Genomic DNA, 26,938 nt, shown 5'->3' with positions numbered 1-26,938 from the left:
TAGGTAACCATGACTAATGCATGTGCACTTAAGCAATGCAAAAGGAAATGGTTTTTGTTAGGTGTGCAAGCATTTTGGTTTTTCACACTTGTGATATGTACACTCTTTTCTGCATCACAACTGAAATAGGTTCTATGCACTTGTGAAGGTAAACAATGCTTGCAACATTCCTTTGGTGTGTAGCTAATATGATACCAACTGCTTGCTGTGAAAGTCATTTCACATATCCCTGGATGCCCTCAGAGCTCCTTACAGAAAACTACTCCTCAGAGAGCTAAGGTTGGTTTTGGAAGAGTGCTGAAATTTGCTTTGTGTGAATTATGTTTATTTTTGTTGTCTTTTTCATATCTTACATAACTTCATAAAAAACCATGAAGAGTGTAATAAAAGTGTTCCTAATAAATAAAAAACATCTACATTAAGTGTAAAAGAACAATAAATGCTCATTGAGCCTGTTTTTCTTGGATCTTCTCTTGTCACATTGACATGGAGTAAGGATAAGCTGCACTGATGTGGGTAGCATTACAACACCATAAATCAGTGGTTAAGCTAACAAATCTAATAGATCTGGTTTTCAGAAGTGGAGACTCTGGCATTTCTCCATTTCAAAAGCCCATTTCTGTTTCCTTTAGTGATGACTACAGTAAGGTAAACCAGTCCAGGTTTTTGGTAAGTGGCAGCTAGTTCAGGTTGTGTCATATTTTAGGAATGATATTCCTCAATTTAGTACTCCCACTAAAGAGAAAACCACAAACCTCTGGTGGCAGATGAAACACAGAGGTTACATCTTGAGATAAAAACAACTTACTGGAAGCTGTAATGAGATGGGAAAACAATACTAATAAGAAAAGTACTCAAAGAGAGGGTGATGTACATGCAAAAATTACGGGCCCGACATGCCCTACGCCAAGGCAATGAACAGTGGCCGATGAGTTCTCCACCCAGACTGTTCCCACATCCCAAGCCACTCACACATTCTTCCCCAAAGCATCCTGGACTTCCTACCTGCAGAGATGGCAACAGGTGCTGGAGAATATCACCCAGACATGGCCATGGAGCTCCAGGTTCCAATCCCTCACCGCTACTGTGAAAGGTTAACTCAGTCCTGGCCCAAACGAGGTTACTGGGTTACAGAAATAACTTTTTAGAGAATAATGGGAAATAAGTGGATACAGAAGAGAAACACCAGTCTTGCTGGGCAAAAGCAGCTACAACTTTATTATTTTTTCAGCATTGCTTTTCTAATGGAAAATAGCCACTGAAAGAAACAATTACATGCTTTTTGGGTCAGTTTTTAAGAATAAAACTTGATACTAAAATCCCTTAATTTTTCAATAACAGAAAAATATTTTGTAAGTTTTTAATTGTTTTAATCCTTCATGGAATACCAACATTTTTATGACAGCTTTTTTTTTTCCTGTGGCAAAATTTCACTTTGTAAGAGTGAGAACATTCAGTAAAATTTTGTGTTTAATGAAATATCATTTTCAAAGGATTAAAAAAGCATTTCTGTGTGGTCAAAATTATTTAATTTTTGTTGTTTTGAAATATCAAATGTTTTTCTACCTACTACTTTGGCATCAATGTAGATTCAAAGTAAATTTTTGTCTGGCACAATACTCTTAGACAAAAACAGCTGTTTAGACTTATGAGTCTTCTCTTGTGTTCCAAAGTTTATTTGCAGAGAAAACAAACAAATGTTTTAATCCAGAAGACTAGTATTTAGATACACAGACATATGGGTAAATAGGGCACACTGTTACTACCCTGTGTTTTGTTATTCTACCTTTGTTTCACCTAACCCAGAAGAAGATGCAGAAGTTGTTTGGATTAGTGCATGTCAGGTATGGCAAGTGATACTTTGCACAGCATTTCCTTGCTGTTATGGTTCTCTGCCTTCTATTTCAAACTATCATACTGACTTGCTCTTACTATTCTACCATTTGTCAGACTGGCTCGCTATGAAGACTACTGGCTCAGTAGACTTTTTCTGACATTCCCCAAGAAAGTTAAAGTAATTTTTTGTATTTATTTAATTATTAAGATCTGTAAATGTTCTTAAATGTTGATCAGGAAAGTTGGTTTTTTCCCCCCTCATTAAAGCATATGTTTCTCGTCCTGGCCAGCTGATCAGGCTAATCCTTAACTCCTTCTGCTATGGCTCATCAAGACAGAATCTCTTATGTGTGCATTAAGCCAGACTCTCTGAACTGTGTAAATGGAAATGTGCAATTTTGCATGCAGCTGTCTGAATGTATTATTCCTATTAAACAAGCCACCCTCTTTCCTAGGAGTGTCTTGTTGTCACTTTGAAATGCAGTTAAATAAGAGAATCCTGATACATCACAGAAATTATATATCATGGAAAAATTAGAGTTGTCTGCTTCTCATCTATTCCTTTGTGCTTTTTTTCCCCTGTGGCATAATTCTTACATGGAATTTCAATAGGACCTTAATAGTTGCTCTAGTAAATAGTTTGGAAAAAGGGCAGAATCTGAACTTTTGGTTGTTCAGCAGCATAACTGCTGGCTTCTAGATGCAGGTCAGAATCAGTCCCAGTGCTTGCTGTGTTTGCACAGCAACAATTTAAGCAACAGTTTTATCTGGTGAGGGAAGAGCCTCGATAGACAGTGGTGTCATTTGTTCTTGCTGTGCTTTCATGTGCGCCTGGACCTGCCTTATTCGACCTTCCAGCCGCAGAGTCCATTCCTGGCGAAGTCTGCAAAGAGAGTACAAGTGCTTAGCAGTTATTGAGCCAAATCCTTCAAATGTATCCAGGGCTTTTCAGCAGGGTCGAAGCTTACCTCTCTTTCATCACCAGAGCACTTGTCCTGTATTTATTTACCAATTACACATCCCTCTAGCTTGCTAGATTGGGAATGCAGGGGAGAAAAGGATAGTGCTGATATTATCAGTGGTTGACATTGCTGGATTCCAAATGAGTCAAACAACTGCTGAAATACTGTCACTGTGAAGAACTCTGTTTTTCCCTCTGGGGTATTCTCAAAGCCACACAGATGTACTGCCTATGCAGTAAGGTCATTCAATGTGTAAATTAAAAAATACAGTTTTTCCTCCAGCCCCTCAAGTTCTGCTGTAAAATGTTGTGGAGAAGAGCAGGCTGAACTTAAAATATGTCCTTTTGGATAAAAAAGAAAACTAAGTCAACTCTGTAGACCCTGTACATGTTAAATGAAAGGAATTGATGTCACATGCAAGAGGAGCCACATAGCTTCAAGACACTTGCATAGTAAAAACAGAAGAGAAAATCTCTAGGGACCACTGCAAGATATTGTTGGCTGGGCTGTTTTCTGAAGGAAATGTTATGAAACATCTGACCCAGCAATGTTATAAGATTAGATATTATATGGTGATGCAAAATGCATCACAGAATATATGAGATTTTAAATTACCTTTGGTGTGGTGTAAAGAACAGCAGCCAATGATTTCATATGAGAATAACTCAGCAGTAGCTCTTTCACATGGATGCTTGTGTTATCTGATTCTGAGTTTGGTTTTACATTGTGTTTTAAACTACCTAGTCTTCAATATCCTTTTGTGCATATAGATAAGCCTCAAATGAGATGTGAAGTGAGTTAGGAAAAATCTGCCATTGAGAATACTGGTGTTTCTCATCAATGTCCTACTGTCAAAAAAGGAGCACTCACCTTTATGTAAAACCACACTATTCTCCCAAGTGCCTCTTACATGAGGTAGTGGATATGTATGTTTTGTATTGATAGTGTCTATTCCCTCCTGAAAGTATCACTTTTTTTCAAATTATAGAACAGTTTGTGAACATTCTGGGCTTTGACTGGGCAAGTGACTTTGAAGGAACCTGCTTGGGTCTATTTCAGTTGTGATGGGTCAGTTATGACATATTGAATATGTAAGTTAAAACATATTCAAGGTTCTTTCACAACATCTCTTTCTTCAGAGTAGAGTTTTTAACATTTTCAACTTTGTGAAGTCAAAAATGTTATCTAAACCACAAATTGCATTTCATTTGCACTGTCTTCTCCTGATAGTCTTTTGTGATCTAGGGTGATAAATGTTTCCAGTGAAGCTGAACACTTTCCTGGATTTTATTATACATGTTTTTTCTCCAGCAATTTTGTGATTGGGATTTGAAAATACTACTGAATAGTTGGAGTAGGATACTGGAAGAAGGATTGTCCACATCCAACTTTTTTGAGATACAAGGCCTGCCCAGATCTTGATTTCCAAGTATCTAAATGATGACAGTACTTCCTTCTTGAGGACTGGGGTCAAAGTACCTAGAATTTTTTCCAAGAAGTAGTCCTTTAGCAGGACCTTCCAATTTGTTGAAGTCAAATTAGTTTATGTGAATGTCCCAGTTTTGAGAAAGGTTTATGCAGAAAACCTTTGTTAGCTTCCGGAGAAAAGCACAAAAAGAAGCCACATGAGACATGGTATTTCTTGTCCTCTGTTTCTGCCCATTAGTATTCAGGGAATTCATTCAGTGTGCAAGAGACCCTGGTTTAAAGTTCTGAGTTTTCACAAGTTGAACAACACTTGTGCAGAGTTATCTGTACCACAATACAGCTATATAGCTCTCTCTGTAGGCAATTCCTGTTGTTTTATACTGCTTTGTAAAGCTCTCCCCTTCCCCAAACTAAAACAAGCAATAAACCCCCAAAACAACAAAAAGCCCACAGCATTTTCCATTGAATGGGAAAATCTCATTGTGTCATTTTTACCTTTGGGTTTATATGATGTGAAAGGCTGTTAAACATGACAAAGGTGCCACAGGATTTTTATTCTACAGATTAGGTGGGTGGTTGTCCCTTTAATGTAATACTGTTTTGTTTATTTGTGTTGCTCTATCAGTTCCAGGTAAAATTCCTGCTATTTTCTGGCTGTCACTATCCATAATTCCAAAGTGCTTTATTTTTTCATGGCTGTGCTCCAAGGCCTTTGAAGAATGCTCATGAGGTTTAGGGGTGAGGGGTGTCTGAGTTTCCATGCAGAAGAGCCATGGTAATATGAGACAAGCAGCTGTGAGAGGAAAAGTGCCAAAGACCCAGAACACAATCTGTGCTATGAATAAAGCAGTACAATAACAGGTTACCTTATTTTAAAACACGTGACAACATGCCTTGCTGTCTTGTGGAAAAGAAAAAATACCACTTACTTGTTCAGGGCACTTTTGCTTAGCCTAGACTCTTCAGCTTCTTGTTGCTTAGTTTGCTCTTGGATGACCTTTTCCCAGAAGTTCTTCAGCTCTTCCGCATCATGACCACCCATCCTGTGGTGTCTAGAGTTCGTATGCTTGCTCATTTTCTGAAAAGCAATTTGGAGGTCAGAGCAGTCAAAAGCCTGACCTGAGGCAGATATTCTCTTACTTAGCCCCTTGAAATTTCATTCTCGGGAAGTGCTATTAAAATAAATTATGTCACCCGAAAAGAATAGGTAACTGGTGTGTAGTCTGCCTTGAACCAAAATATAAGGCATTGAAACAGGCCTTAGGTGACAGTTGAATGGCATAACGATATTTTTGCTGCTGAGTAATGACTGTGCATGGCACAGTTCACTGAAATATTGTGGATGCCTCAGTATGTGTGATATTTTAAGTAATTTTAGAAGAACTTGTGAAAAATGCTTTCAAATATAGTGCCATTGTCACTGGAGTTCAGATTAGATGTGAAGGACTTTCCTATTTTCTATCTTCCATATTCTTAAAACAGATCATAGATGCTTTATCTCAGGGAAATGCACCACTCCTAAATGATTCCTTCCGCTACTCCAAATGATGTCATGCACAAAATATACAAGGGAATTATGAATCTGAATTGAAACACGCAGAGTGCAAAGCCCTGGGGAGCTTGTTATGGTATTGTTCTATTTTTTATCAAAATTCAGTCTTAAATGCTTTTAAAAGTATAGCTCCTTGAAATACAGGGATCAGTTCCAATAAATTATGACAGAAAATAGGCGACTTTGTCCTTGCTAAATGCATGCTATTGAAACATTAAAATTCTCATCATGTCTGATGTCCTTGCTGATATTACTGTATTGTGTTGATTATCAGATGGTAGTGGTACTTTGAAAAGTTAGGTTCTGTAGCCTATTTCCTGAATCAGCCTTCTCCATTAAGTCCCACCAGAAAGTAGGAGGATACAAGAAAGAAAAACCCCAAAAACCTAAACTTCAGAGTTTTCTGTGACTAGATCAGCACTTAATTTGAGGGTTGCTATGAAATAAATCCCTTGCTTCCTTGCATTTACCTGCGTTCTGCTATCATTAGATACTTTTGCCAACACGCCACTCTGTAATGGTGATGAATTAATGCCTCATAGACCCTGATATGGACTTGTGAATCTTCTTTCTTGATGATTTCATACTTTAGGAGCTATTCTTGATAAACACAACAAAGACTATGCTAATGTAGGCCAATCTGAAGAAACTTTTGCTTTGTACAGTGCTGTAAAGTAGAAGATCAGAGTAAACGTAAAGGACTGTCAGATGTAATACAGTTAATGCAGATTTCTGAAAGATTGCTATAAAATAAAAGTAAGTTTTAAGCTAAGTTCTGGGCATCTTCCTAAATTGAATATTTTAGATTTGTCATAATTTTCATGTATCATTTTTTAAAAAAAGATTTGTAATAGCAAATAATTTTGCCAAACTTGGCACAAAGTCTGGCTGGAATGGAAAAACTATTTAACAAAAAGAAAAATCTCTTTGAGATACATTCTTTTTCCATTGAAAATCCAGTTGCTTGAAGACCAGAACAGCCCAACTGGAGTGATAAGCATGATCATGTAATATAACCTTCCGTGTGATGGAGTGCCTTGAAAGGTTAGAACACTGGTCCTCTTCACAGCAAGGCCAGCAAGAGCTGCACTATCACAAAAACAACCAGATATTTTTCTCTGAGGCAAACACCATTTTTCTAGTGTTTCCCTTGATATGGACTGGGGATGCTGTAGATGTAGCAGTGTGATACAGCAGCAATTGTTGCATTGGTGTGGATAGAGCAGTTCTACTAACACCTTTTGCTAAATGTGTTGTGTTTGGCAATGAATATGGTCTAAATGGGATTATGAGTAATGTTAATAAAGCTTTGTCTCACTCTGAGGTCCCAAAATAATAGCATTATTTAAGGCATCATCTTGCAAAAAAATATTCCTGTCACGGATGCACTGGAACATGCCCTATCTGTGTCCTAATTCCATAGGCCTTGAGCAGTGTTAAAATAAATGCTCTGGTAATAGCTTGTTACAGCAAGTGATGGAATCTGATTATTTCATCATTCCTGGATCAGCAGGTCACATGGGTCTTCGCACCATTTAGAGGCTCTTCTATCACTAGCAGCTGCCCACTTGACACTCTACAGATAATTATCCCATTGCCTCAGAAGCCAAGTGCAAGTTGCTGACAAACTGAATCAGCGTGCCCTCCAAACCCTATTATACTTTGCCTCATATAAGAATCTGCCATAACACATTAACCTTTAATTAGAGATTTAATTTTTATGATTATTAAACTTCTAGTTGATGTTCTCCAAATGGTACAAAGATGATCTCCAGTCTTTATCTGAGATTTAAATTAGTTAGATTTTGGAGGGTATATCAGCGTTTTGGCTGCCTTAAGCTTTGTCCGCTCCACTGAAAAGAGCACATTGTGATCAGAGAGATGCCCAAAAGATGGAGGTAGTTCTGCAAGTTTCAGTCTGCTAGGTTTGTGGGTTTTTTTGCAAGACATTTACTTTTAGTTCCTAGGAATGCCAGTGACAGTTAATATTTCACATGGTATTGCTGTGGTCCTTGCTAAGACGGATTCTTGATGTAGAACTTTTGAAGACAGTATGGTCTGCATTGCTGGCCAGCCTCTTTCATGGTATGATGTGTGAAAGCATCATATTTTTCAGCCTGGCATTGCGACATCTAGGTGTAGAGACTAGGGTCCATGTGTACTGTAATACCTGCTTTTCTTTATGCTAATTGAAAGATTCTTCTTAGGAGCTTGGTTTGAATTTCTGAGTAACCCTTTGTATAAAAAAAAAATCTTTATTATTGCTCTATTGATAACATTTTTGTTGATGTGTGATATTTTATTTTTTAGATGTCCCAATAACCTAAATTAAATTTACACTGGCGACTGGACTTAATACTGTCAAAGTTCCTCTTGATTCCTTCACTCAGATAGCTCAGGGCCCAGTAACAAGTAGAACAATTAGATTTTCCCTGTAAATAAAAAGCACACTTTCTTACAGTCTCTTGGCCAGTTTTGTCTGGGTGGAGAGAGGGCAAAGAAAATAGGTTCATCATTCCAGAGATATTACAGTAAAGTCAGGGAGGTGTCTTTCTGACTCCTAATGGCAGGTTGTTTTAACATGTTTATATACTGATATGAATGTAAAATAACCAAGAGCAAGCACTTCTATTAATTTAAGATTATTCATTCAGAAGACTTGAAATATTGTAAGTATCATTTATGAACTGAAAATTTATGCTATAAAACTTTCTGCAATATATTTTCTATGAAAGGTTACTAAAATGTGTGTAACACTGGCGCAAGACAGTCTCTTATTAAATATTCAACTAAGATAGTTAAGGAAGAACTATGATTATATAGGTTTTGCTGTCCTACCTGCCCATATGAAGTATAGTTTACTGCTCTTTTAGAGAGCCAAGCTGATAAAACAACATTTAAATTAGAATGAAATTAGATCTTGGTTAAAGTGGTTTATGCATTTGGCAGTTCTGAACCTCAACTGTCAAAAACATGAAAGTATGTACAAAACAGTTCTTACAGCATTCATCATTTACAGAAATTAATTTATATGCTACCATATTATTAATTTATGGAGAATGTCCACAAGAAGAAGTAATTGTAAAAACAAAATTAATGGCACTGTAAAAGAAAAATCTCCTACATTTATAATCAAACCATAAATCAGAGGGCCATGCAGCAATCTGTAAGACAGCAAATCACTTATGAAACACAGCACCTACATATAATACATTGTTTTAAACTCATAAAATCATAGAGACACCGACTATGCTGAATTGAAAGGGACCCACAAAGATCACTGAGTCCAGTTCCTGGCCCTGCACAGCACCATCCCCAGGAGTCACACCATGTGCCTGGGAACATTGTCCAAATGCTTCTTGAACTCTGTCAGGCTGTGACCACTTCTCTGGGGATCCTGTTCCAGTGTCCAACTACTCTCTGGATGAAGAGTCTTTTCCTGATAATCCAGCCTAAACCTCCCCTGATCCAGCCATTTCCTTGAGTCCTCTCACTGGTCACAAGAGTGAGGAGTGATACCTGCCCCTCTGCTTCTCCTTGTGAGGTCACATCCCAGAGACAGTTTAGAGGAGGTTTGAATTGTGAATGATGAACAGCTTTCCCTCTACAGACTTATCCCATAAAAGGGGAGAAAATTTTGCTTCTAGCTGTAAGTCATATGCACAACTTTTGTTCACTGACAAAAAACTAGTATAGAAAAAGCCAGTGGTACAACCTTCTCTCATTTAATCTGATCTGCATCTGAGTGTGCTTTGGTAAGGTGTTAAATTAGTAGGTTCCCACATGCTCTGGTCTTAGTCCCTGCCTCATCTGCATGTATTGAACTAATGCAATCTCAGTCTACCTCTGCTGAGGCACAAAAAGGAGTTTTAAAAAGTATCCAATGCAAATAATTTCTTTTCTGCGCACTTTGTAATTTCTACATTGGACTCTTTCTGGAGAAATTTTAAGGGCCAGAAATGGCTCTTGATGTTTTGAACAAAATTGCTGTTTGGAGTTACCCTTATGTGAAATAAACAAGCAGGAGAAGAAAATATTTTCTAAAGTCTCAGGAGCCATTTTTTTAACCTTTTTAAATCTTTCTATTTGACATGTGTCTTAAGATATCTATAGTCGTTAAAATTCAGTGTTTTATACAAATGGACTTGTAGGCAAAATATTTGTGCTTTTGCTTTTTAGTGAGAAGTATTTCAATATATTCAGTAAAACTGTTAGTTGAACATATGTGGAGAAAAATATCAATGTGATTTTTAGTCTGAATTATGCATAATTTAAAGAATAATTGGTTTGGCTAACAGAAGGAAAACCACTTTATGCTTTACATTACCAATAATGTAAAACAATATTTGAATATTTCCAAAGTTTATTTAGAAAATTTTTGCTGAAAGACAGTCTTTAACAATAATTATATTTTCTATATGTATATATACATATCTTAAAAATATTTCTTTTCCAAAAGATGGAGATAAGTCTAATTTTAACTCTTTCCATGAACCTGATGATTCAGCCAATTTTAATATGGAACATAAGTATATTCCTGGAAGAATTTCCACAGTCACTTCAGAGATTATCTTTGACTTTAACTAGACTCAGTCCCTTGGGTCATATCATGACCATGAGCTGGTTTATCTTTGTCAGGACACTAATTAATATCCTATTCCTTTTGCCCTTCACCAGGGTTTGTTTGCCTAAGCATGGAATGTTTTCCAGCATTATAGATCTACTACAGTACAGTTTGAAGCCTGTTTTTAGTGGTCCTTAAAAATTTTTTTAAAAAAGCTCAAAGCTCTGAGAAGTTTTAAGTTACGCATAAAGAATATATAATTTTGATGAGTATCCCCTTACATGTTCCTTTTATGGTGGTTTTCCTTTCAGTTGAAGTGTGTGTAATACAGAAGTTCTTGTAATACGAAAAAAGATAATAACAAATAATAGCTTAATAACTCAAGTTATGACTAGAGTAAAATGTAACAGTGGAAGGATACTTATATTTTATAAATCACAGAGGATCAAAATAATTTTCTAAAGGTATACTGAAACATACAGAATTCCAGAATTCCCTCCAGGTCATGGAGGGAACAAGAAGAAAACATTGTTCAAATTCATATGATTTAACAAAACATATGTATATCCATATGTATTAACAAAATTAATGTATATCCATGTATATCTAGGCAGGTTTAATAATCAAGACAGGAAGAGAAAATCTTATTTTGGCCAAAATACAAGAATATAAATGCTTACTTTGATTGTATAGTAGCTTCCTCTTCTGTCAAAGTGTGGTTTTCTTGAGTGATTACTGAATCATGTCAGTTTTACCCCTGGGTTCCCCTTTTCAAGAGAACTCCAACTGCCAGGAATAACTGATGAAATCTTTTCATCCGTCACTCATTTTTATTTGGGAGTGATGACATCTGCTATTATGAATTAGCTTAATGGCAGCAGGGGAAAAAACCCCAAACCCACAGTCTCATTTTGTGAAGCCTGCAACACACCACGAGTTATGACCAGACAGTTACAGGGCACAAACTCTGAATACCACGTTTGATCTGTGCTATAAATTTTGGCAGGTGCCACTGATGTCATAACTTGGCTCTGGAGAAAGTTACTCAAGTAAGATCCCACAAGTGTGGATCACTGTAGCATAACCTCCATATGACTTGTGAGAATTCAGCACCATCCTCTCCAAGAAAAAGGATAGATCTGAAAAGATCATGTTGAATAGCACATCTTGTCTCACGTTCGTGCTTCTGAGTGACTGACAGATAAATAGATTTCTTTTCCACCTCTTTTGAAGTGTTGGTCTGTAAAAGCACCTGGTAGACTACATGACAGGATTCCAACTAAGCTGTTAATACACTCAATAGTGCAGGAATCTGACCAGCTGCAAGCTGAATCATAGCGTATATAATTTGTTACCGAACTTAGCAATTCCACTTGCACATATTCTTCCTCCTTCCACTGGCAGTCCTGGGTGAACAGAAAAACACAAGCGAGTAAGGTGCTACTTACTCTGACAAAGGGAGAGCAAATAGGGACAGACTTTCTGCTCTCAGTTTTTTTTTGGCAACCTGAATGCATAACCTTTTGGTAGTTTGGCAAGTTCCACCTTGAATTTAATTATACTTCTTACTCCAGGTATTTTTAGTGAAAGCTTGCTCCAGGCATTTCTGTGCCAACTACTGTAAGTTTTCTTTTAATCTAAAATCTGAATGTATTCAAGAGACAAGTTACCCTTCTCATGTCTTCAAGCTATGTACGGCAGAAATCTCTTCCCCTCTCCTTCCTTGTTTTGATATTACAGCATTTAAGGATTTTGGAGTCTTCTCATACTCATTCTCTGGATAGACAGATAGGTATCATGACTCTTTTCTGTGGTCTCATTAAACACAAGCACTGAGAACAGTATGTCACATTCCAGCTAAGTATTAGTCCCTTGTATGCCTCCTTATTTTGTTTGGATAGCACAATTGGAATCTAAAATAACTTTCATCTTTTCCAGAGAAGTACAATGCTCATTACAACTTTCTAATTGATTCATGCACTCATCTAGTTCTCCTCTTATTTTTTGCAACTTACAAGGTTCAACTTATGGCAGAACTTTTAATTAGATCTCAAGCTCACAAACTGCCTCTTGTGCTATTTTCTCTATTCCAATCCTTCCAGTAATATCTTTCTTTTGTTTTTGAAATTCAGTTCTCTATGCTTATGACAACCTTTCTGTTCTCCAGAAAATTTATTTAACTCACTGCTTCATTTTGTGCCAAATGCTGTTGCTCAAAACATTGTTTCTAAGACAGCTCTGGATAAATTCCTTTTTTAAACTTCTCACAGTTAGGGAGCTTTCACTAAAAGATGTCAGCTCATTTTAACAACTTCTAAGTTTAAATAGATACATTCTGGTGAGATCATAAGAAATAAAAGCTGGTTCCTCCATAGAGAAGAGAAGAAGGGTAAACAAGAGGCATGTAGTCAGCCTTATCTCCTAACATAAAGAGTAACAGGTTATTTATTGTCTGCTGGATGTGGTTAGTAGACAGTGAGAAAGGAAGAGAGAGGGAGATTGCAATGTATCATTAAGTATCCTTATAGAATCCATAATTAGTTCAGATGAACAGCTAAATTAATTTTTCCACTAATCAATCAGTAAAACCTCAGCATTGCTACTGTTAGTGTAGGTGAGCCATGAAATGTAACATGAAGCTGGTAAATCACCGTTCCAGGACAGACTGCTCTGACTGATGGCTGATCCTGAACCCTAGACAAATGCTCAAATTGCTGATGATGGTGTCAGACTCACAGTTTCTCATCTTAGAGCTGCTCCTCTTCATATAAATAATGCAGAACTCTGGGCTTGAGAGGCAGTACCAACAGCATTGCTTGTTTGATCTCCTGTATGTCTCAGAGGTGCGTTTTGCACTTTCCAAGACTATCAAATATACTGCTCACATTTTCTCTACTAGGTATCCTAAGGCATACTTTTTCATGGCAAACAAGTTATGGAATTTTTTTGAAAAATCTGAATTTCACTACAGCCCAGACATAAAACAGATCTTGAAATCCCACTTATATTCTTGCGCTGAAACTGCCCCAATTCAACATCTCAGAGAACTCACACACAGTTCCACTGTGCAATGTCAGTGGTGCCTAGTGGTAAGAAAGCGTAAGAAACACTAGGGAGAGGATGAGGCTGCAGCAAAGCACACAAAAATAATCAGACATTTTTGATCATTGTAAATAAAGTGACTGACAAATGGGAAGCAAGACTGATTGATCACTGCAGTATCAGTCTGATACCATGTAGAGATCAGCAGTATAGTCTACTCCAGCCTTCTTGCTGTTCAGAGTCAGTTGAAACAATGTTATGTGACTTTAGAAGCAGCATAGATTTTCTCTATAGACTTGTCAGACAAATCAATATTTTGAGTAAATTATTTCAAGTTTATGAAGCACACAGACACCACTATATGATCAAAATTTTACAGCCTAACTTGACAGTTTCACCTAAGAATTTGACAAGTCTGCATTGTAGCTCTCACAGTAAGGCTCTGACAGTTGCTTCTGCTCATTTGTAATGATTTAAATCTATAGGTATCAGATAGTATTGTCTTGCACTGACACAGCCTTTGTTAAAAATGACTGTGTTTTGGATGCTGTATTACAGTAATTCACTTTGTTACCCTTTCACCACCTTGTAATTTTTGCCAGTTGGAGCTGATATAGTAATTTATATTTCTTTTGCTTTATGTGAGCTATTGATGCTGTCAATAAAATGCTTGATTGCATCAGGTAACTAAAACTTATCCTTCATTAAAAGGAAGAGAATTAATTTGTTAAAGTCCATTGAAGATTTCAGTGGGCAATTAACTACGGTGATGCCCATATAGTCTAACACTCTACAAAACATATATTTCTTTCCCTCTGTTTTGCTTGGTCATATACACTTAACTACCAGAAAAGGAGGTAGCCTAGTCTCAGATTTTTTTACTTCCATTTCCTTATCAGGACTGTTTGTATTTTGTCTACTGCACATTATTTTCAAGCATGAGGGGAAGACATCAAAAGAAATGAAGGCTAAGTTGGGCTACAGCAGCTGATTCCTGATTTTCACTCATATAAAGCTACTGCCAGCTTGCAGAGCCTGTAGCACATGATGTAGGCTCCCTCATGGAAGGGCTCCCTAACTGATTCAAGGTGCATGAAACAGTCGATGCGGGAGGTCATGATGAAGTATAGATGGTACTGCAGGTTTTGTAAGCTCCAGAAAGAGCTCTTCCTGTGTTATGAACTGGTTTAACACAGAAGGTTTAAGACAGAAGACCAAAGAAAGCTAAGCCTCTGTGAACAAAATGGATCAGACCCAGAAAAGCTTGAAATATACTTTAAAAATGTGGTTAAAACCAAACGAGGTTAGATGTTGCTGCCAAAAAATTGAAAAGTTTTATTTAATAGTAAAAGAGGCAAAGAGAAAGAGAGAAAAAAAAGAAAGAGAGAAACAGAGAAAGAAGAGAGTGTGGGGGGATGGCAGGACAGGGAAAGGGTGATGGGGTTAGGTAGAAAAACTTCTGAGGGTCCCAATGACGTCTCGTTGCTCCCCTCCACCTGGTGTTCTTGAGGCTCCCCTGCGGCTGCCGTGCCCCCAGGGCACACGGACTGTATGGAACCCCGGGGATGGATGTACCTGTGGGCAGTGGGGATGTCCAGGTGCCTCCCTTGCAGGCCCGATCTGAAGGCGTCCCTTGCGGCGCTGCGGCTCTGTCGCACCGCGCTGCCGTGCCCCGGGCGGGCTCTGGGAGCCCTCGGGGGATCCTGTGGCAGCCCACGGCACCCCCGGGTCCTCGGTGTGGCTGCGGCTTCTCCGGGGCGAAGGGGCCCCTCGGCCGAGCCCTCTGCACAGCCGGCACGGGCGGCCACGGCCTCTCAGCAGAGGCCTTTTCCCCACAGCCCAAAGCCTCTCCCGCAGCTCTGTGTGAGCTCTGTGCGGGCCTGGCAGCTGAGAGCCCTGGGGCTGTGCTTTCCCTTCCCAAGGTGCTCAGCTTGTGCGCTGTGAATTGATTCTCCTGCCCCAGTCCTAGTTGTTACTTTATTTTTCTTCATCAGTGAGCGGTGTAGGGCCTCAGTCAGGGCCCTGTTCAGGGCATGGTGGTCTTCTCTGCAGCTTTTGTAATACAGTTTTGGCGTAACAGGCAAAAGTCCTTCATGAAGATATTTAAGTCATAAACTATAATATTTTAGTATTCAATGTACTGTCTCGACATTTTTCTTCTATCTTTACTACTCAGCAAATGCAGCCACCAATTCAGGAAATTTCTGTGGCGACCACTTGCTGAATCTTGTCTTCCACACTTTCACCTATGCTGTGCTAATTGTCTTTAGTTGTTTGACTTTAACTTGAAGGGTCAAGCTTCTTTAAGCTTGAAAATCAGGATGATCTTCAACTAGACAGAAAAACAATCCTCAAGGGTTTAAGGGTTCTTATTAGATATTGTCTGGGGACAAATCTGCTAATGGTAGGGTTTATTTGAATGCTCTGTGTCTGCACCAGATAGGGAGACACAGCATGAATAATCTGTGGGATAACATGCCAGAAACACTGAAAAGGTAGGGGGGGTCAAGGTAGAAGCACTGCATCTGGCCCTGTGAATGATATCGCTAAGCTCATGCAAATAGGCATCATGCTAGAAGATGTGTTATTATTTCATCTGTATAAGCTGGAACGTATTTATCTCTAATGAAGTCAGGCGTATTATGTCACAGGTCCTATATTACATCACATTTCCTGAAGAAATGTAAAATGATTGTACAAGATAAGCAATTGGAGTAGCCTGATATCTTGAACATGAGGGCTGTATGGTGTAATACTACTTGATCTACAGCTTAAAGAAAGGCTTGTCTGTGAAATGTGCAGCAAAAGTTTAGGAACAGAAAAAGTCCAGAATGGAAGACAACACAGTGGTCCTATGTGAGGGAGGTTGGATGGTCCAGAGGGGAGTGAAAATGATGTAATACCATAAAATCAATATTTGTGACAAAGCTAATTGAAATTTGGCGTGAGCAAACATGAGGGGACCAATATAAAATCTGCTTGGGGTAGGAAATTACCCTGTCAAATTCCTTCGAATTAGTCTGATTTTGCAATCTGAGTTTACAGCTGGTCAGTGCTATGCACTGTGGAATTGTATTACTGGAACTGAAAAGTTGACTTTACTATCCTAAGGAAAAGGAGTTTGGAAATGCTCTCCCCAAGAGGTTGCATCAGGCTACCCAGTTTGTTCAAGATTCACTCTTAATAACTCTCCAAAGTAAAGAAGCGGGTTATTATACCCATAAAGTCTGGAAAAAGATCTGGTGTATTTCAGCTGGCAGTGTGAAAGAACTTGTATAAGAACAAGTCGATGTTTTATTCATATTAACATGTTCAGATCTACTAGTTACATTGTGACTTGCTAAAGAAGTAGTGCAGTATTTTCTTGTATTTTAAATTAATTAGTTAATAAAAAATTCTGTTGGTATATTATGGAATTTTACCACAACTTAGCTTCGTGGTATTTGCAACCTTTTAATGTTCTGATAGCATGATAGTCACTTCATGGACTTGAACATTCAAATTTTAAATAATTTCTAATAAATAACGGAGGTATTCCCAACTCCATATGACTTATTGCACTGAGCTGTTACTTTGATTTGTTCCTCTAATGATTTATCACATCCTACCTATGTTATTAGGGCACCAAGGTTTTCAGGACTATCTTTTAAATGAGAGAATGTAGCAAAATCCGTCCTTAGTCCTATTAGGCTGTTTGGTGCTTGATAGTGTAATAATATTTCTGTTTAAAAACTTTATTTCCTTTAAATAGTACTTAAATATTAACCTGCCTAAATCACTTGACTGTTGTCGAGAAATATCTTAGAGTTTAAACACACAGACAAATCACCCATGATATCCAGTATTTTTTTCTACTTGTTATTTTAATCTGTTGCAAGAATGAAGAGCCGCAATGTTGCTTTAGAGCAAAAGGCAGTCTAAGTAAATTTCTACTGTAACAAGGAATGGATAAGAAAAAAACAGCATTAAGAGAAAGCAATTGGTGGTGAGGCCCTGAAGTTCAGTCAGTGCATTTAGCAGTAGTCTATGACAGACTACTTCTATTCTGGTCGAAATTCTCTCAGCATTTGTTTGATGTGTACTGGATGGGTTCTTAGAGCATGCCTGTTATTTTCTCTTACCTGAAAGTAAGTTCTTCATAAGTGCCCTTTCATTTCAAGCACCAGTGCTGAAGAATACATGAGTGTATTTGAACTACTGTTTGTTGTGGGCTAAGAAAGTGGGCTCACAGAACATGAATGAGATGATGTATAGTAAATTGCAACCCCTAGCAGCATGTTTATGTATCCAAGGTATTGAAACATTTTCTTCCTTTTTTTCAATAGTAAACTGGGTTAATGACAATATATAAGAACACAAATTATGTAAGACTATAGTTTTCTGGCTTACAATTAATGCTGAAAATTATTTCTTTTGTTATGGGAACCTAGGATCAAAATGTCATTGCCTCAAACATTTTAAGTAAGACTGAAAAAAGCACCACCAAGTGCACTGAAGAATCAGAGTAAAATGGCAGAAAAATGTATTAAATTACCCAATTAGTCTTTTCCATTTATCATTTTTATGCTTCTGTACCCCTATATATGCTTCCTTATACCTTTTATTTAATGACAGACAGACTCATGTGGAAGAGCCAAAAGCCATTCCGTGAGGCCCAAAACTGAATAACGGAAGGATTTTTACCAGGTATAGTATTTCACAACTGGGTAAATGAAAAATACATTTTTTAGTTGTTTTTGATCTTGAATCTTGGCGCAAGATTTGATGAAGGAAATCTCTGACCTTAAATAATTGCAACAGTAAGACTGAAAACAAACTAATCAACACTCTGAAATTGTGGGGAAGATGTGTTACTTTCAAAAAGCAGGCCTTCTAGGTGAAGCTGCTGTACTTTCTATAACCGTATTGCACAGCTGTTCAGTTACTCTGCCAGTTGCCATAATTTGCATCGCTTTTTTTTGAGGCCTAATGAGTACTTCTTGCAACTAAGACCCATCTTACTGAACATTTTCTGGGTACCTGGGTCCTAATTATTTTATAAACAGATACTGACAGTGTTGAAATTTCTGGTGGGAACAAAGCTCATTTTCTCACCTTTTATCAGGGACCAGGATTCCTTCTTCCTCTATGGCAACACCATAAAGAGAGGCATGACAAAGTAGGGACGCTTGCTTTTGGCTGCCATGCAAGTATCAAAATATACCAGAATAGCTTTCTATCCCTTTCTAAATAAGCATTAGGTATCTCAAGTTAGAAGGTATTTTGCTGCCAGCAGAGGATTAAATTTTCTGTCATGCCTTTGTTTTGGCTCACTTTAAAATAGAATGTTTCGTTCTAGAGCTTCCTACTACCTTATTAATGTCTCCTGGGCTTCATTTTTACTGCATTGCTCCTTTCTGATTTGATTCAACATTATCTGTCAATGTCAGAGGTCCTTCTGACACCCTGTTATGACCATTCACCACTTCCACACCCCGGATGCAGCTGCACAGGCTGAGGCAGTGGCCAGCACCTCTTGCCTCAGCTAATTATCACCTCTGCCATGCTAGCAGCTACCTGCTGCTCCTCTGCTCTGCCAGATGCAATGCTGAAGGAACTCCCTGAGCTCAGTGTTCAATGCACCCCGGAGGTTTAAAGAGTCAGAAGAGTAAGTCCCTGCTCATACACATGTTTTGGTGGAAGTGGTTTGGGGAGAGATCGCCTGAGAAACTTAGGTGGCAAGTTTGACAAGAGGAATGCTGAGGACTCTCACAGCTCTCTGTAGCCAAAACATACCAGTTTTATCCTGTGTTATCTCAGACATGAAAGAAAGCCTAGCTTTCATTAATGCTCTCATTTGCTGTCTCTGGTTACACTGATGAAGTACAGGCCATGTGTCTCTATTCAAATATTTGTCTTTTGTCCCAGTTAAAATTTATTTTAGAAAATACTTAACCCCAGGGAACTGGACAAAACGGTAAAAGTGGCAAATATTTTTAAAATGAGAAAAACAACATCTGAAGGAGGCAGAAATAAAACTGATCACAAACATTTAGAAACAACAAATGTCCATCATGATGATGGACATTTCTAGGTGGGAGAAAGGCTATGGGTGAGAGCATTTACTTCACTGGGGTTTGTGCACATGTCAAAAGATGGTGACCATCCTGTTGCCAAACTATCTTTAGTTTAAAAGAAGTGATAGCCTAAAGGCTGATAATAAAGATGAAGTCACACAATTGAGTGGGCTTTCCAAAAGCAGATGCTGCCTGAAAACATATTTAAGTGTTACCATCCATTCATTCTCTTTCAAGGCACAAATTGCTAGTAAGAAATTATGTCTTCATGAGTATAAGAGACATTTGAAAATGTAAGGATTTTTTTGAGAAATAAAAATATTTTAGTAATTACAGAAATAAAAATCAATTTAGACCTTAGACTTGGGAAACTCCAGGATTCTGAACAGATAATTCAATGACCTGTCTTCAGTCTGCCAGCAGGTGAGAGCAAATTGATTCAACTTTACTAGTCTTATGAAATGGCTCCTGGGTTTTAAATCCAGTGTTTTGTTTTGGGTACCCTACGGCTATTTTAAAGAATCTGTTTCCTTAAGTTTTTGTTGGGAGGAAAAAAAGTTGCCGCAAAAGAGGACAAATAATTCTTTAGAAAAGATTTTCTGCAAAATATGTTTTCCACAAAACAGATAATTTTAACTTTTGGTCTTTTATTAATTCAGCTTACTTGTAATGCTTTCCTGCATCTTTGGAGTACGGGTGCAAGGTTGCAAGCAGAGGTGTGGACTTCAGGGACTTCTGTTTTGCAGCAAAAGATCTCATCAGGTGCCAATGACTGTCAGTTTTTCTAACTAATTTCCATATTAATTATGTAATTAGTAAACTGCTCTAGAAGAGAAAGGTTACAGGTATATTGGGAAGCACAGTGAAGGAAAAAAAAGCATTTAAAAATCAAAGGAAATTACATTTGTCAATATATGCTAAAAAAGAGGAAAATAAAATCTCACATTCTGATAATTAAGATCAATTTTGGTTGGGTAAGAAATATGTTTGTGCTGAGATGTTACAGGTTAATTTCAAATGAGGTCTGACTCTGGTTACATTCTGCCCAGCCTACTTTAAATGCAGTAATTGCCCTTTATAATCAAGCTATTAGAATAACATTAAAATGTAGTCCTCAGAAACAACATAGTAATTTATCAAATATTACGTTAGTTTCCTTGACATTTTAATTTACAAGCTCTTTATTATTAGTTTGGTCTCTCAGTTATTAATTACTTGAAAAACATGTCATTTTTCATGTCTTATATAAACAAATACAAGAGAAGGGTCAAATCTTAATCTTCATGAAACCAGCATAAATCAAAGATAACTGCACTTAGTTGGTGAAAAGTGTATGACAGAGACACTTCTCCTCTCATATCTAAGCAGACACAAAGGAAAATAGGGAAGTTTGTTTTAAGCATTATGTAGAATATATATAATTTGTTTACAATAAAAGAGATGTTTTTCCCCTTTCACTTTTCAACTTCTTCAGTAATAAAATATACCATTCAATTTCTCAACTGTTTTGTTTCTTTCAGTCAAGTTATGTCTTGAAATGTTTTCTGTAACATCTTGGATGTCAGTAGCTGAAGCCTATAAAGAAGGAATTCTCAAGCAAGAAGAAAAGAAGGAAAAAGGAAAAAAAAAGTAAAATCACCTTTTGCTTCTGTTGGAAAAGCAGTCAATCTGTGCTTGCTTATGAGCTCATATTTGTGGCATGTATATTTATTTTATTGGAAACCAGTAATTTTGAGTTTTAGCTGAGAAAACCTGGCATTGACATAACTCTTATTGTCATTTTATTCCATTGCTAGGACTGTGATTACTAGAGTACTTAATAATTGCAAGCTGAATGTGAACAAATTCACCAAGACCATCCTGTGAAACTGTCAGTGTTGAAAGAATTTTGAGCACATATAACCAGATGATCTGGAAAATACAGTACTGTACATCAAGTCAAAACTTGCCCTTTACATTCACAACTTTTCTTAGCTATAAAGCTAAGAAAAGAGATAAGCTAACACTGCTGAGGTGATACCAGAAGAGATCTGGCTTTTTTTCAGAAATTTGCAGTATGCAAGGCTGGAACATCAGTAGTGAAAGTATAAGTAATGCTTTTTACTTACAAACGTAGCAGCATTTTATGTGGAAAGTAAGTGTTAATGTTTTCATTTTATAGATGGAAAGAATGAGACTTTGAGGAGAAAGTAATTTGCTCAAAGCAGCTCTATAGCTGATCCAGGAATCCATTTATTATATAGCTGCAGTGAGCCTGCATTATGCTATGCTTAAACTGGAGATTGAGATAAACTTTTTCTGAGTTGCATCTTCTTTTTCATCTTAATGTGCTTTCTCTGAGTCACTGTTGGGCATGAACAAATACTGGGATGAAATATGTTGTTTGTGATGTTTCTAATTAAGGAGAAATCAGAAAACATCAGAGATCTTTAATATTCTGCTTTTGCCATAGATGTTCAGTATCCCTGTAAAAAAAGGCTAATGTGGCTGTGTCACTAGTGAGTAACAACATTTTTCTCTATTTATTCTTTTATTTTGTTAATCTTATTTTATGAATTTCTATTTTATGAATTGCCATAATTAGATGTTGATAATTTGTTTTACTGAGAACAAACCACAACCCTATCAACATAATATCTGGCTGCCTTCAATGACTATTGCCTTCACTTTTAATGTGTATTTTAGAGAATGGTCATGTGTATTTTAAAGCAGCCTTATTCTGCTCTACCAACAAAAGTCAGGACATGGAAGAACCAAGATATTATTGTCACTCTATATCTTCTACAGACATAGCATGAGAATTTACTGGCTTCTTCTGTAGTTTTTCCTTAGTGTGCTCTTATGTTTCTATGTTCTTACTCTACTTTTTTTCCTCTCCTTTATCTCTAGGCAGTCTTAATGATCTTAATTGAAGTCACCCAGTGAAAGAAATTTATGTAACCTTTTAAATATTCCTGATGGCACCTGCACAGATGGAATCTACACATTTTGTTTTTGTTTTGTGACAGATTTTTATCTGTCTGATGTCCACAAATCTGCAATTCTTGTCTACATTTTTTTTTACTTGGTAAAAAAGAGATCTCCAGCAGACCTCTCCTAAGCAAACAAGGGCTTCTTAAAGACTCAGCCTTAAAACTCTGGAAGTAGGAGAATCCAACAATATATTTTATTATAATTGAAATTCACTGTTCAATCCAGATTCAATGCACAGTATTATGTGAACATGTGAATGGATTTGGTCTGAATGTTTTAAATATGGGAAACTGTCTCTTATGGATTTCCTGGACCAGTCCAAATCCTGTATCACTTCCCACCATAGGCAGGAGATACTCATCCTCCTTTTCTTTCTTTAGAAGAGAAATTTCTAGGGTTTAGAAACAAGATTAGAAAGTCATACATGCTGGAAGGTATTTGAGCAGCAAGGATGGAAGAGAATGGGACACAGAGATGGAAGAAAACAAAACTATGAGAGTGGAAAAAGTGAAGAGAGTGTTTTATTTATATACCCTGAGTATCCCATGTGAGGCTTGGAAAATGTATGTTCCCAGCTCCTCTGTTTTGAGTTGGGTTTTCAGGCTTACTATAAATGACTGAACAGGCAGTTTTAATTATAGCAAAAGATGACAACAGAAATGAATCCTCATGGTTAGCAGATCATAAGACTGCATTGCTGTCCTCAGGGACTGAGCTGGCAAGGACTCAAATGCTTGTAAATAGTGCAGGTGTTGAAAACCAATATGAGGTTATATAATTTCTTGACCAGAGAAATGCCAACACATGTCTTATAGCATCGTGGTTTGTGACAGTACATTTATGGTGGCAATTTACAGACAGGGAAAGACATCTTTGATCTCACTACAGCTGGCAACCTTCACATTTCATAGTCACTCATCACCATCTCAGAATGTGCCAATTTTCAGGAAGAAATAATAACTATGAAAAAGTGGCCAGCTGTGTTGCCAATTTTTTAAGAAGAGATCCAAACCATTTATGTAAATAATTTCCAGCCCTTTATATATGAAATATTACTGTTATTAGTTTTAATTTGTTAATTACTCTCATGTAATTAGGGATCTTATTCCCCAAACTCTTTATCTATTCCTTGATGAAATGACCAAAGCTTGACAGAGGAACAGAAAAAAGATGAATGACTTAAAGACTAACAGTCAAAGATAATTGGTATTAAAATAGTAACATTTCTGTGATTGAGAAATAATCCATTGTCCTATGTCCATAAGACAAATTGTCTTCACGGGTGTCAAAAAACTGCGTACCAGTAACGTAGGTTATTACTCTTTCTCTGAAGAGACTTTTGTACTATGTTTTTTGGTGTCTGCCACTGTAATTTCTTGTCCTTGCTTAAAGCTGAGATAGTTTTCTCATCTAGTCCAACTTGATATATCATTTAAGGTGATCTTTGGGACTCAGTTCAACCATAAGAAACAGCAGATTTTATGAGATGATTGAAAATACATGCAGTACTTCCAGGGCAAGGTTTTCAGGAAAATTGTTCTGGTTTTAGTTTTAGTTTTCTGTAAGTACTTGTGTTTCTGTAGTGCTGCACATATATTACGTCTATAATTGCTCACTCAAGCCTCCAAAATGTTACAATAATGTAATTGAAAGTCAAATGATAAGACATTTCATTTAAACCACATTGTTGCTGTAAGCTGTCCTCATGTTCCTCTGTAATCCAGATTTATTGCCCTCCTTACTCTCAGCAAGCATGAGCAAACATGAAATAGTTTTCTATAATTATATAAAAAAGAAATATAAGTAGTGTTACAAAATCTTCTATGAGATGACAAGGTCAGCCATATGCCACTGAATAATTTCCTGAGCATCTGTTCATTCTGGCTATCGCAGTGTCCAATAGTGCAGATATAGTATAAATAATAATGACAGTACCATTTATTGAGGTCTAAATCTACAACTGTATGTTTTGCAAAAGTCCTGCTGAAGGACATGAAAAGTCCTGCTGAAGGACATGGAGTTTTGAACAGGGAAATTTTGTGAAGCTGGGCGGTGCCTTTAGACCTATTATAAAATCAATAACCTGCTCGACCTTCACGGCAGCAGCATGCAAGTACAGCGTGAAATCAGACATGTAGATATACAAAGAGAAACACAGAGAGTTAGTATATCCTGGTACGGGGAATTAGCTGTCCTCTTCAAAGATGGGCATTTCAAAGGACGGGGGTTTGAAATGCGATGTCTGCAACACTTGGCAGCTGTCAACTGCACAATAAAAATCTGATAGGAGACCTCAGTCCTAAGGGTGGCTTCTCAAATAACTTTCATAGGTTGTTTTAAATGTTCATAAAGGACATCAAGAAACCCAAGTCCTGTTAGTTCATGACCCCATTTCGGAAGAAATGTCCCGGAAGAAATGTCCCGGAAGAAATGTGACAATAATTTTTTTGTTGAAATTTCTGCTGTTCCTGATGTGTCAAGTAAGAGAGATGTTCTCTCAATAGCTTTTCTGATGAGAGCTCCAATCTGTGTTCTCTTACAATCCATATTTTTACAAAATTGAGAGAAGAGCATATGTCAGACAGAAACACTGGGTCCCCATTCAGTATTTTGTAGTTGCCAAGCAGCCATTCCTGTGTCTGTCCAGGAGATGGACACTCTCTACAGACATCAGCAGCACACAGATCTTGTGTACTGCTGCCCACACTGCCTTCCTAACCACAGACTGTCTCTGATGCTGTCTCAGCAGACAACACTGAGCAGGGCTATTTGGTGTCTTCTAAATGCTGTAAAATTGCAGGTTAATTTACTGATGTGTCTGTTCCAGGGTTGCTGAGCAAACCAGGAGCTTTGGGATACCTTTGTGGCCAAATATTATGGTAACATTCTCCGCTAGAGAATGCAGGAGCTGGCATAAGTCTGTGTGGTTGGCAAGACACACACAGATGTTTCTGTGGTCTAAACCCAGATCTGAGCCTGTTAGTTTTCTAACCTTGTGCAGGAGAATGATAAGCTGCACAGACAAAATGGTCTCTGTGCTTCTCTGAGAGAAAAGGAGGATGGGTTTCCTGCTGAGGACATAAGGCTTTGATTGTGACTGTTGTAGTGAAATTTGCCTTTTCTCACAGTCCAGAGAGAAGTACAGAGAGAAAAAAAATAAGAATAATAGACATTGAAAAATGCCCATTATTTCAATATAGCTAATACTTAAAGTAAGATAATGAATAGAAAAATAGACATCTTTCAGAGGAATAAGAAAAATGGCCTTGGTGACAGAAATGTTAAGGAATACTAGTTGAAATTAATAGATTTCTTGAGAAAAGTCAAAGTACATTATTTGCTGTCTTATGACTAACACTTTGCTAATCTTGTCAACCTCTGCCCCTTCCCCTTCTGTTGTCTAACACAAACTAATGATCACTTCCATGATGGAATAGTGTATTGTGTACTATGTAGAAATGAATTTAATTGTGACTAAGTTAAACAGCATTTTTTCTCTCTGTTAACTCTGATTCTCTGTTTGTGATGAGAAAAAATAATGTAGACTACACCCCATTGAACTGCCCTTCCCACATTTACATCTAATGAACACTGGATGGAGAATCAAGTGTTCTAGTTCCTTTCACATTTTGGCTTATTTATACAACTATAAGCAAAAATATACATAAAATATAACCCTTTAAGAACTTAAACCTTACTAGAAAGAACGGGGGAAAAAAGGTGGAAAAAGGGTTAACACAACTTTCTGCTGTTATATTAAGTACATGTCAGTGGTTGCTATCTTATAACAAGGTAAGATGTGGATGGACAGCTGGGGTTTTATGGGATGCCTCATGAGGTGCTGGCTTGTTTTGTTTAGCCTGAAGCAATGTAAATCAGTTATTAGATTAGTAAGATTGGGAATATTGCTACGTGTTTGTGTGGCTGGGGATGGGGAATGTAGAGCCAGAAACTGTTGGCAAAGTTAGTTGAATGCAACTGTATACGTGTGTCTGAAAATCTAGCTTAAAACAGAACTTGTCCCACACAAACAAAGAACTTATCCTACTTTAGACTGGGTTGGAGAGGGTGGAATCAATTTCCAAATCCACTGCCTTAATGGAGGAAAAGACAAAAACTCTTAAGCCCTATGGGGAGGCAGACAATATTTGACAAAAATGTTGGTTAAGATATTTGTGACCTCATTTCTTTACATCTGCTCTCTCAAGATCATCTAACATGTTCTTAAACAAGATTTCTACAGGCCACATTAGGAACAAAATGACTGTTGCTGTGCTTGATAGAACTGTGCATGAATCCATTTTCCCAGCTGTGGGTTATACCTGTGTTACTGGTGGTCTGTACAAGAGCAGTTATGTGTCTGAACTTCGGCATGTAGGGAAGACTTTTGGAAGAGAAACCATTGCTTATGCAGCAATCCCTCCTCAGTAGGAACATAACCTAACCTAAACTGTTTTTCAAACACCTCCCTCACTGATTAATAGGCTGTCAAACATGAACTTCTAGTTTGTGTAGAACTTGATTG

General features: G+C 37.5%; 1 protein-coding gene across 1 annotated transcript; it reads right to left on the bottom strand.

The window, feature by feature from the left end:
* Positions 1-1,191: 1,191 nt before the first annotated feature.
* LOC132086602 (protein FAM240B-like) lies at positions 1,192-11,268 on the bottom strand. The gene is made up of 3 exons (XM_059492408.1): positions 11,023-11,268; positions 5,156-5,304; positions 1,192-2,719 (listed from the first exon to the last, which is right to left on the bottom strand). The coding sequence occupies exons 2-3, from the start codon at positions 5,299-5,301 to the stop codon at positions 2,587-2,589; spliced, it is 279 nt and encodes a 92-aa protein (XP_059348391.1). The 5' UTR covers positions 5,302-5,304; positions 11,023-11,268; the 3' UTR covers positions 1,192-2,586.
* Positions 11,269-26,938: the final 15,670 nt, after the last annotated feature.

This window comes from Ammospiza nelsoni, chromosome Z (assembly GCF_027579445.1).
Source record: "Ammospiza nelsoni isolate bAmmNel1 chromosome Z, bAmmNel1.pri, whole genome shotgun sequence".
Taxonomy (NCBI): domain Eukaryota; kingdom Metazoa; phylum Chordata; class Aves; order Passeriformes; family Passerellidae; genus Ammospiza; species Ammospiza nelsoni.
This window is presented reverse-complemented; position numbering and strand designations above follow the sequence as displayed.

Bases quoted from the DNA above. Each gene is read 5' to 3' on its own strand.
- LOC132086602 (XM_059492408.1), bottom strand. From the start codon at position 5,301: ATGAGCAAGCATACGAACTCTAGACACCACAGGATGGGTGGTCATGAT. The intron at 2,720-5,155 runs GTAAGTGGTATT...CTCTCTTTGCAG, and splicing joins AGCAAAAGTGCCCTGAACAA to ACTTCGCCAGGAATGGACTC.